The 11,824-nt window shown below is 37.6% G+C and overlaps 1 protein-coding gene across 2 annotated transcripts in view; it reads right to left on the bottom strand.

Moving 5' to 3' along the window:
- Nucleotides 1-269: 269 nt before the first annotated feature.
- Nucleotides 270-11,824, bottom strand: part of COLEC10 (collectin subfamily member 10) — a gene marked incomplete at both ends in the record, with an annotated part of 118,770 nt that continues 107,215 nt past the window's right edge. For both annotated transcript variants that reach the window (XM_079722388.1, XM_079722387.1), the window contains 3 exons: nt 270-661; nt 2,524-2,619; nt 4,221-4,274. In XM_079722388.1, the coding sequence (XP_079578514.1) occupies nt 270-661; nt 2,524-2,619; nt 4,221-4,274 (542 nt within the window). The remainder of the gene's footprint in view (nt 662-2,523; nt 2,620-4,220; nt 4,275-11,824) is intronic.

The raw sequence follows: 11,824 nt of genomic DNA, 5'->3' as shown, positions 1-11,824 counted from the left end.
CATAGACAACCACCTCCTGCACAACTAGTAATTCAAGCTCTCTCTTGGGACCCATAACCTGGTGAGCTTATGGCTCAATAACATACCGTGTATGAAAATGTTCAAAATCGTCATGGACGAGCATGGTGATGGAGATTCCAAACCTCAGTCTAGCATTTCTCACTTGCCTTGAGTCAGAATGAATTTAGCGTAATTAGACAGAAAAAGATGGATAAAAATAACTGCCATGGTAGTCACAGGGAAATGACAAATGTGCAGCAAGAGGGAAGTTACTTTTTCTTCTTGACAAACTCACAGACAAAGTACATGGTAAGATGGCACTCTGTGTCATTCCACCTGCCTGAACTCAGCATTTCCACACAGTCCTCGTGGCCGTAGGGGTCGCTGGGCTCACCCTCCTTCCAGTTGCTGTAGTTCTGGAGTGGAGTGTTGTCGGTGAACACATACTGGCCCTCTCTCTCAAGGTCGTTCACCCCGATGAACACCCGGAAGAAGCCACTCTTGGAGACGTAGTCTGCCAGGAGCATGTTGGCAGCTTCATCCTTCGGCATGGCTAGCATTCCACCCCGGACCCGGCAGTGGGTCAGGGATTCCCTGTAGTTCTTCTCCTCCTGAACGATGTAGTAGAATTTCTCTTCAGTTTCCCTAATCCCTGCTATGACTTTGCAGCAAGGAAAAGAAGAATGTGATTATATATGTCAAAAAGAGAAATGCTAAGTATAAAATATTGCTAATTTAAATTCATTTATTCAAAGTTTAAAATTCTTTTCCAAGACCCTATCATGAGGTGGGCACTGGTTCAATATTTTCTCCACCTTTCTAGTTGTCAAATGGGGAACGAACTCCTATCATTCGTCCTCCCTTGTCTTTTTCTCCTTCACTTCCCTCACAATGTGAAGCAGAGAGCTATTTTGACAAAGATGTGTTATATGAACTGTCACTCAGCTCATCTCAGACAGTTTTTCCCCTCCTAGTTTATGCTTTTGCCACACTTACAGTGCCATGAGCATGACCTTCTCTCTTCCACTTCCGTGCCTTTCATGGCTGGAAGGTCTTCTTACTGCTTTATCCGGCAAATTCCTACCTGTCCTTTAGATCTTAGTGGAAGTGTTCTCTCCTATAAGAGCCTTTTCAATGCTCCTGGACAGACATGAGCACTCTTGTGCATTCTCCCCTATGTTTCCATTGTCCCTTTCACTTCACAGCACTTGACACATTCTAGTCTAATTGTTTGTGTGTCTCTTCTACTGAACTGTGAGCATCTTGAGGCCAGTGACCATGTCTTTGCCACTCTGTAGCCTCAGTGCCTGGAACAGCGTTAGGGGGTGGTAAAGGCTTATTGGACTGATATGGAAATAATACAGAAGTTTGTCCCTATGGGACAGATTCCTAGATTGTGAACATATACATCAACTGAGATGGTCTATACTTCAGTCCAGGTACATGAAGTAGACTGAGCTTCTGAGTAAGATTCAGGACAGAATTGGGGACTCAGAATCATCCCGAGCTCATAATATGCTATGTACGTTTTGGCCTATGGGGGCATCTACATACATCTTTTTAGGGTCTATAAGTTAAAATTTACAAATAAATCTATGAGCACTCAAATATTAAGGACTATTGTGCTATGTTGAACCTCTGGGGTCTGGTTTATTCATTAAGGTCCAAGTCATGTCAGATGCAGCATCTTCTGTATAGGTTATAACCAGAGTTATAACTGAGGGTTAGTTCATATCAAACATTTCCTATGCCTTTAGTATTACAAGACGAGAATGGACACAAGATGGCATCTGTGTGCCTCCAGTATTGTACAATAAATATGGCTGGATTATAATAAATAAAAGTACAACAAAGTGAAACCAACCATAACAGTAACTAAAACAGTTCCCTCATTCATACTGTCTCAGGAGAGGGCACATAAGCCCCACTTTAAGGGCTTTATTGAGAACTTTAATAGGGAAGTACAAGGGAAAACAAAAATGACTGATATGGAAAATTGCACAATTTAGAGAAATGCATAATGTTCCTATTGATTTGCACTTAGGGTAGAGGAGTCACGAAACCTGTGTTCAGATCCGTGCTCCACTGTTCATTAGCTTGTATCTATGGGTAAGATAATCTCTCTAAGCTTCGGTCTAATCATAAAAATTATTATTATTCCAAGTACTCAAGAAAGTAGCTGTTGTTTTTATTGTGACTTTTATCTTCTGAGATGCTGGCCGATGAAAGCTGGGCCCTTTTTTTCTTAAGGCCCAGCTAGCCAAACTCTGCCTCTTCTTCATTCCCCTCTCTCGCTAAAGCACCCTTTACTACCCATAGGAACGCACATATGTATGTCCACAGGAAGTGGACATGAAGTGTCCTAGAGTGAGTGGATAATTAGGATTTTGAGAGACCTTTAAACTGGTGACACTATCTCAGTAGGCCTTTGCCCAAATTATTTCCTGCTAGGGATGTTGGAATTGCAGTGTTGAAAGAGATAAATCCATGGATAAATAGTACAAAGCAATAGAAGAGACTCACCATTCTTGACAAACTTCATCGATGTCTTGAGGCGAGCCACACTGACATCCAGTTGTCCAACAACTTTTCGGTATCTTCCGCAATCACAGACAGTCCCTTTTAAATGACAAAGCTGTGAATTCATGTTGAAGCACAAGCAGACTGGTTGAAAAGAGCAATTGCTCTCTTCCCAATATTTACTGTCTTCTTCTAGTCTGACTACGTCTCTCTGTGAACGGCTATGCTTTTCGTCTTTTATTTAAGACAGGGTTTCTGATATACCTTGTCTTTAGGAATTCAGAAAATATCTTTTTAAATATTTTAAATTAGTTAAAACACACTTCTAAACCAGATTTTTTAAAAAAACAGTAAATATGACTAACCACTGTACACATATTGTGGACTATTTGGCATTTTTGTTGAACACAGAACATACCAGTCTCAGAATAAAATCTTTACAGCTTTTAAAAAACATATTTCTAGCCAGTCTTCTCTTGTGTTACTGCATTGTTCACTGGCTTACACAACTCTGCCAAGACAGGAGAAAACTTTCACAATGAAATAAATGTTAATTCTGATTATCCATTTGGAGTATAGCTTAATGTTTCAAGGACTAAGTTTAAATCTTGTGAATAGATCTATCTTACAATTTCAAGAGTCAGTTGTTCCATTTGTGGATTAACTATGACTTTAACTTCTGCCATTAATTCCCCTTTGCTCATTTACCTTTTCAATTACCTACTGGTAATGTGGCAGAGAAAGAATTGTAAGGAAAATGATGTAAAATTCAAATGATTCCCAGATAACCAACAACGGCCTGCTGTATAGCACAAGGAACTCTGCTCAATATTATGTAACAACCTAAATGGGAAAAGAATGTAAAAAAGAATAGACGTGTATATGTATAACTGAATCACTTTGCTGCACACCTGAAACTAACACATTGTTAATCAACTATACTCCAATATAAAATAAAAAGTTTAAAAAAATTCAAATGATTCCCTTTTCCTATTTAATGGCTGCTTCATGTCGACATTTCCATTTGCTTTGTTTCTTTGGTTGTTGAAAAGCAAAATGAATTCTATTAGCCAAAGGGAAAAAAAATATCTGTGGCTTTATTTATCCACATTCACAGTTAAATATAAGGAAGTTAAAAGAGCTCTTAGAATTAGTCTGCACTACACCTTTACGGATAGAAATAATTGAAGCTCACCAAGAACAAGCTACTTTTTTCGTTGCATCACGCGCTGGAAATAGACCTGTCTTTCAGTAACAGGGAGAAGCTCCCCAGCCATTGAGGCATGTTCTGTAACCACAGGGCCTCACTGGATAAGGCCAGTTTGCTGCTGGCAAACTACTTGGCCAGTATTTGGCTGAGATGTTGGTGGAATGTAAGACGTGCTGGTCCAATTGTTGTGGCCCTCGTGGATTTTCCTCTTGGTCTCAGAGAATGAAGGCTGCTTCTTGATGTGCTGAGTTTGCTGCCTCATGGTAAGCATGGGAGGGGTGGAATGCACCATCCTCCCCTTCCCCAGAGGCTTGGAAAGTCACCAGCAGATAGAGAGGAAATTTTCATTCTTCCCTTTCTTCTGGCCCAAGGATAATGAAGTTAATCCCCCTGAAAAGACTATTGTTTTTCTATAAACTATATTCATTTTTAAGATGAATAGATTTGGAATGATGCTAAAAATTAAGAAGAAAAACTAAGTATGTTATACCTGCTTTGCCTTTTCCTCCAGGTATCCCAGGCAAACCCTTTTCCCCTTTGTCACCTGAAGAAAAACAATAGCCATGAAAAGAACAACTAAATAAAATAGTGTTATTGATGAACAGAATAGAACGCATAAAATCTAATGAAACAGAATTATTTCAGGCAGACAATATCTTATACAACTAAAATAACAGGAAAGAGGTTTTAAAATTCATTGCAATATCTCCAACAAATATTCCTTGGTTTTATAAAAATAATTTGATTCTGAGTTGGCTATACAGGTACAACAAATCAAACAAGTCATAATTTAATTAGATGGAATGCAGAATTCCAGTTGGATATATAAATGTTTAAGTTTGTGTCACTGATCTTACTAACATGTTTTTATAATGTGGCCTTCTGGCCAAAGCTAAGACAATATTCTGCATGTTTTTAATTTAAAAAGTGCCATTGTTTTACATATCTGGATCAACTGATTAGCACTACACAGTGTCTGTGTATTTATTATGCCCCCAAGTTCTTCCATGTGGCTTTGCCCTTGGATTTTCAAAAACATGTATTGTGCTTTTTCAATTTAATTCGACAAATACTTACTATTTACTTACTCTATGCAAGACAGAAGACTTGCTTGGTACTTTGAAAGGGTATAAAGAGGGACAAAATTAAACATCTGGCTTGAAAGAGTTTATGCTTTTTGGAAGAGATGTGATGTATGCAAATATCCATAATATAAAGTTGTGTCAAAAATATTATACTGACATATCAACCTTGATAATTTTCCTCTCTGCTCTTTTTTGTATTTGACCCTTTTCTTGTTCAGTCAAAGACATCCACAAAACAGTTCTCAGAGAATCAGAATTATTAAAGCAAAGAGAAAAAAAATGTTCAATTTTTTCAACTTCAAAATAAGCTCTTGAAGCCCACATGAGGCACAATAATTGAAAGCAAAAGCTTTTGATTTATAAGAGGAAATGTTTGCCTGAAGTTTTGGGCCCTGAAGTTCTCTTTTCAAAAGAGAAGACCCTGATAGAAGTAAAATAGAGTTTATGCTTCAACGGTGATCTGGAAAAAGAATAAGAAAGAATTCAGGGGGATGAATACAGGATGAAGGTCATCCAGGCTAGAGAAGAGTACGAGGCTTACTCTTGTAGGATAAAGATGTGGCCAGGAATTGGGTATATGACCGAGGGGGCAATCTAAGGGGCAATGGGGTCAACATTGAGATTCTGCCTAACCCTTTCCTTTCCCAGCAAAAGGGAAAACCTGGGAGCCACTCTAAAACCCAAAGGGTTCACCATGTTGCCTGCCCACTAGCTATTCTTTCATCACTGTCTGCTGACTGCTTTTCATTGAGTCCCATACATACTGGCTACTGATCATGCAGAAAGGCATGCCTGCCAGGGCCCCCAGGATTTGCTGAGCCTTTCCAAATTGACCCATGTGGACACTTTTCTTTACAGTGATGCCAGACATTCATGAGCTCCCCAGACAAAAGGAGGGGAGTCCTTGAAAGCCCAAATGTAGTTTAAGTATGCTGGGGAATGCCTCAGAACTTGTACTTGGACGAAATGAGACAATGGTGAAATCTATGACAATGGAATGTGATAAATATTATAAGAAAGACCATGAACAGAGATAACATACTCTGTCCAATGCAGAAGGGAGTTGGAAGAGGTAGTGCCCCAGCTGGAAGAATGAAGGAAGGCTCTCCTGAGGAGATGGCATTGGAGCTTCAGCAGGTGAAGGTGGGAGCAACATAGGAAACAATGTACAGCAGAGGTACAGTTGGGAAAGAAGCATAAAAATATGCCGAGCACCCTGAAGAGGAAGATTGATCTGGACACACCTAAGCTGTGTCCTGGAAACTCCTCATTTCCTTTATATGTAAATTGGAAGAGATAAGACTAGATTTTGAGAGTATGTTAATGGAAGAAAAGGAATATATACTTGCTGAGTGCCAATCATTTGTCAAGTTAGATACTTTATAGGTATTATCATATTAAATCCAATGAGCTAGGTACTATCATTATCTTTATTCTACAACTGAAGATATTGAAGATCAGAGAGGCAAAATAAATTGCTCAAGGACATCCAGCAATTCAATAGCAGTGCTGGTATTGAAACCCAACCACTTCTGACTCCCCAGTTCCTGGTGTTTTTCAAATAACTTAACCAATGACTTAATGAAGGAAAGCAAAGTCTTCAAAAAATGTTATAAAAAGTTGAAAGGAATATCAGTCCTATCATCACCAAAAGCAATATGGACTTGAAAGTTCATATGAATATGGCTTAATTTTTAATTAAAAATAGTTTATTTTCTTTATATGTGAATCCTTTCAATTCAACATAGGTTGAAAATTGATTCTAGTTCTGCTATGATCCTAGTTCTGGTCTAAGCCCAATAATGAATATTTTTTTAAAAAAGCACACATAGAGTATTTGCTTTAGAAAATGATAGGTTTTGGGAGACTTCCCTGGCCATCCAGTGGCTGGGACTCTTTCACTGCTGAGGGTACAGGTTCAATCCCTTATCAGGGAACGAAGATCCTGCAAGCCGCGTGGCACGGCCAAAAAAATAGGTTTTTAAGGAAAACAAAGTGCACATAAGAGACCAAGGAGATGAGACATTAGCACCATTGTCTACAAAAACAGAATGAAATAAAGGAATTGCCTGGTAGGTTTTCAGAGAACGTAAAGACGGCTGTGGATCAGAGTAGGGAAAGATTCATTGAAGCAGTAGCCTTTAACTGGATCTTAATGTGGGAAATAGATACTTGAATTGATACATGGATTTTTTTTTTCTGAGAAGACGTAAGCACTGTGACTACTTTCCAGTATTTTGACATGAATTCCTTTCCTTTTTTTTAACAGATGGGAAAGTCAATGCAGTGTGGTGGAATGAAAAACCATGGAAGTCTGAAAAACCAGGGCTTGAATCTTGACTATGCCACTTAATAGCTAAACATGGACAGGTTACTTAATTCCTTTAAGCCTCCATTTCTTTCATTTTTAAAGTGGAATAGTGGTACCTTAAGTCATAAGATCATTAAGAAGGATAAATTAGATAATGTTATCATGGGATTAGGTCTGTGCTTGACTCCCAGAGGATGTTCAACCAGTGTTAGCTTCTGCCCCCTAAATCAGAGTTATGGTAAAGAAAAGCATGCCAAGTACGTAGCCAATTCATGGTGAATGTGAGCTCATAGTGTCTACTCCCCCAAAATGAAATCTGGTTTAAAGCATACACAAAAACTTATTTTTGACCCATAAGTGAGAACACCTCTGTGTTAACTGTCTTCATGTTGAAGAATTAGAGGTTGCATTTAAACAAACAAGCACCATAATACTTTCACTGTAAAAAAGATTATTAACCTTAAGTAAAAGCATCTATTTTGTCATGAGATTGACTTTACCTACACTAAATCATCCTTTCCTATTCCTGAAATGAAATATTGACATCCAGAAAGCTACCTTATTCATTCAAGTGACAACATTAAGGTCAGCCCAGAAAGCTGAGATTAATCTGAGTCAGTGAAAAATTTAGAAGGACCAATGACAAAATGAAAACAATAAATTTCAAAGTTCAGATTAAAAATGAAATTTATCCAGGTGAGCCAGAGCACTGAACCTCCATTTTTTTTTGAAATTCCAGGACACGCTCCTAAATTTGAAATTCCAGGACATGACATAGCTCTGGAGGAGAAAAAAATCTTAACCAATGGTGAAAACGGATGTTAAGGGAAAGTAGTACTTAGAAATAAAGAGTAGAAGAGAAGGTCACATCATAGGAAATAATGTATATCATTTATTTTTTCATCCTTAATGCAACAAACATTTAGAAAGTTTCTGCTGTACAGTAGACATTAGAATAAAATGGTTAAAAAGCAGCATCCTCACATACACTTTAAACAAAGGGACCTGATACAGCTTTTGTTCATTTGTTTCCTCCAGAAATCCACAGTGTATTGGATGAAACAGACAACCTAATAAGCCATGATGATAATAAAGTGATGGAGGCGTGCGCTAGGTGTATAGGCAACTGAGTTTGAATAAGGAATTGCCTGAAGAAGATAAGGTTGGTTAACCCTATCCGTTGCAGACTCTTACTTCTCCAATTTTTGGAAGTTCATCCATTTTGAGGCTCAGAAAATCATACGAAAACTTTTGATCCTACCCCTTGACTCTGTCGTCCACCACCCTTCCTTCCAAAGTTACCTAGTCTTATTCTATGAAAGGATTAAGACCAGGCTCAAGATCATGATCTTCACCCCTCCTGGTTGGAGTCTCATCTAGATTTGGCACATCTAAATCTAGGAATGTGCAACGTCTAGAATAATTAATGAAGGCCTTGAATTCTGGACGTGTTTGTGGCAATGACTTAGCCTCCCACTCTACTTCTGCTCATCTCTAGGGCAATACTTGAGATCTTAACCTTATATAACTTGGTCGCATCTCAGAAATCTTGAAGTCCAACATCCCACACTCTGGCTACACCTTTCCCTCCCTTTAACCATTTGTTAAATGAAGCTGATAGAGCCAGAAGCAGATTCATGATGTATTTTTATCTGAAGCTTATATAAGTTGAGGAGACTTCTTTAAAAAAAAAAAAACTAAATTACAAATGACAAAGTACTTATAAAAATGAATCCTTATTATAAGAAAAGAAAACTAAGTCACTAAATTTTAAAAGTAGCCAATTACCACATTACAAAATTCACTAAAAATCATAAAATTTTAATAAAAGAATTTTGTACTTCTATAATTCTTTTTTTCATATATTATGTGCTGCATATGTTTGGCTGCATTCATATACATCCATTGACCTATGGATAGGTGCATAATTTCCCATTTCAAAAAAAATATCATCTTTGCATAATTCAAGTTTGGGGTCTGTTTCTGCATGCTGTATTCAATTCCGTTGCTCTATTTGTCTCTGCACTAAATCAATACTATCTTAACTGTTTAACTTTATAATAAATATTTAAATGCAGTAATTTAAATCTTTCACTTTTGTTTTTATTTTTCAAGATCGTCCTTGGGTATTCATGGTCCTTTTCATTTCCATATAAATTTTGAATTGGCTTATCTATTCCAAGAGAACTACTTCTGGGATGTTAATGAAATAGCACTGAATCTATTGATCAATTTGAGGATCATCTTAATAATACTGATCATCTTAATACTGAGTCAACCAATCTATGAATGTAGCTTTACCTCCATCTCCTTAGATATTCTTTCATTTCTCTCATTATCAACATGTGGTGTTTGTCATAGAGAGCTTATGCATCTTTTGTTGGATTTATTCTTAGATATTTGACCATTTTGATGCTATAATAAATGGAATCTTTTTAATTTCAGTTTTTAAAATTGTTTCTAGTATTTAGAAACAAAATTGATTTTTATAAGTTAAGCTGTCTATAAAACTTAATACAAATAGCTAATTTCTAGATTCTTTTGTATTTTCTGGGTATGTTATCATGTCATCAAGAAATAATCACCCTCTTCTTCACTTCCAATTATTATGATTCTTATCTCTTGTTCTTGCATTTTCGCTCTGGCTGGCACCTCTTCTATAATATAATGTTTTTTTCTTTTTTAACATCTTTATTGGAGTATAATTGCTGATTAGACTTGGTGATGAAGGCTATGCTCATCTCATTTCCAATATCAGGAGAGAAGTGTTCAATATTTCGCTACCAACTATGACTTTTAAATAGGTTTCTGTTGTTGTTGACATTCTTTTCATATTAAATGTTTCCCTCTATTTCTAGTTTGCTACATTTTTTTAACACGAATGGGCATATGTTTAATTAAATGTTTTTTCAGAATTCCTGGAATTTTAACTGGAAATTTTTGTTTTTGAAATGAGAAAAAGAGTGGCATTTCCTGGGCTACTCATCTCTGGCAGACCTTGAATTCCCAATTCAGTTTGAGCAGCTTTCTGCTCAAGTCTCTTAGTCTCTTAATGCTGCCTCAAGTATGAATTGGTAAATGTGGAAAATTAGCACAGGATGTAGAGCTTACCTTAGGGTGGCTCCCCTAAAGTCTTTTTCAATTTGGTTGCCCTCTCATGCCTTCAGATATGGTTTTATTTATTTTTTGACTCAACTAGTCATGCTTAGCAGAAGGATTAATGCAGGTGAATCTCTCATGGCCCGTAGCAGAAACCTGACTTTAATTTTTATTATTAATAATGTAAGAAGTTGCTTTCACCTTCACAACTTGTTATTGATGGTGTATGTAAATTAAGAATATTGTCAACTTTGAGAATACCTCTGTAAAGTCTTGTTCATATCTGAGCTGTTAGATTTGGAAAGTTTTTCCACAGATTAACTCTGGCCTGGTACATTTCAAGCCTTCTTTCTTTTGCACAATCGACAGATTTCTTGGGCTGAATGCCCCGGACACATTCTTATGATGATCTGACTTCTGCCCCTGCATTTTTTCATTATGACTTTGGATAGAGCTGCACAGTCGGTGGTAGGAGTATTCTTGGAAGTTATTCCTACTTTGGAACTGTTAGTAAGAACTTAACTGTACATGGAAGTAACTGCAAACTACACAGATATATCTCATTAAGTCCAAAGGAAATATATCCCCCACTCAAGTTCTTCTTAGCTAGCTCCCAAAATACTTGTATCCACTCCAAAAACTGATACAAGGAGAAGTATGTTGGAGGGAAGTTGGCGCAGGAGACACTGCTCTCTCTCTCTCTCTTTATTTTTTTAAGGCTGTTATTGTCTTTATTTTGTCCATGAGGGAACTGAAGCACAGATAGGTTAAGAAATGTATACAAGGTCACATGGCAAGAAAGACACTGAGTCGGGATTGAAACCCAATCATTCCGATTTCAAACCTCAAGAGTTCAAATATTCTGCTGTATGGCAGCCCAAATAATCCATGATGGGAGATGTTCACACCTTAACAGATGTGTAAACTCAGGTTGAGAGCACAAAGGAAGGGTTCAGGAAAAGCTTTATAAAGAAGTCTATTTTTCATGGTCTTGAAGAATAAGTGGTATTTTGACACACAGTGATGGACGAAGAGGTGTGTAGGGGTAGGAAACTGTCTGAGCAAAGGCAGAGGGCAGAAGAAGGCACCTTGGCATGTTTACGAAACAGCAAAAGGAGACAGTACCCTTAATCCATGCATTCCAATGGGGACAGTATCACCTCATGGATGCAAAAGTCAGTGCAGGGGATGTGAAAAGATCTTACTCTTTTTTAATATATAAAGTATAAATACACACAAACTACATAACATATAGTCCATGGATGGTGTTAAAATTTCACGGAGGGGTGGGCAAGAAGGAAAATATGTCTGAAAATCTCATTAAGGGGGCAATATGTCTCAAAAGGCTTGTTGGCAAGGCATTGATTTTTTTTAAATGTTGAGAGGCACCATTTTGATGAGTTAAGGTTATTTTACCAATTTCACCAAGACTTGTGGCCATGTGAACCCATCGCCGAGGCTCCTCTTGGCGGCTTGGGAAAAACCCAAACAAGTGCGGGGCTCTGAAGCCAAAACATCAGCTTCATGGTAAAACCACCACAGGTACATCCTACAGCAGGACCATGAACTATGAGGGGTCCATGTAGCTCTTCTTCAGCT

This window comes from Hyperoodon ampullatus (genome assembly GCF_949752795.1).
Source record: "Hyperoodon ampullatus genome assembly, chromosome: 17".
Lineage (NCBI taxonomy): Eukaryota > Metazoa > Chordata > Mammalia > Artiodactyla > Ziphiidae > Hyperoodon > Hyperoodon ampullatus.
This window is presented reverse-complemented; position numbering and strand designations above follow the sequence as displayed.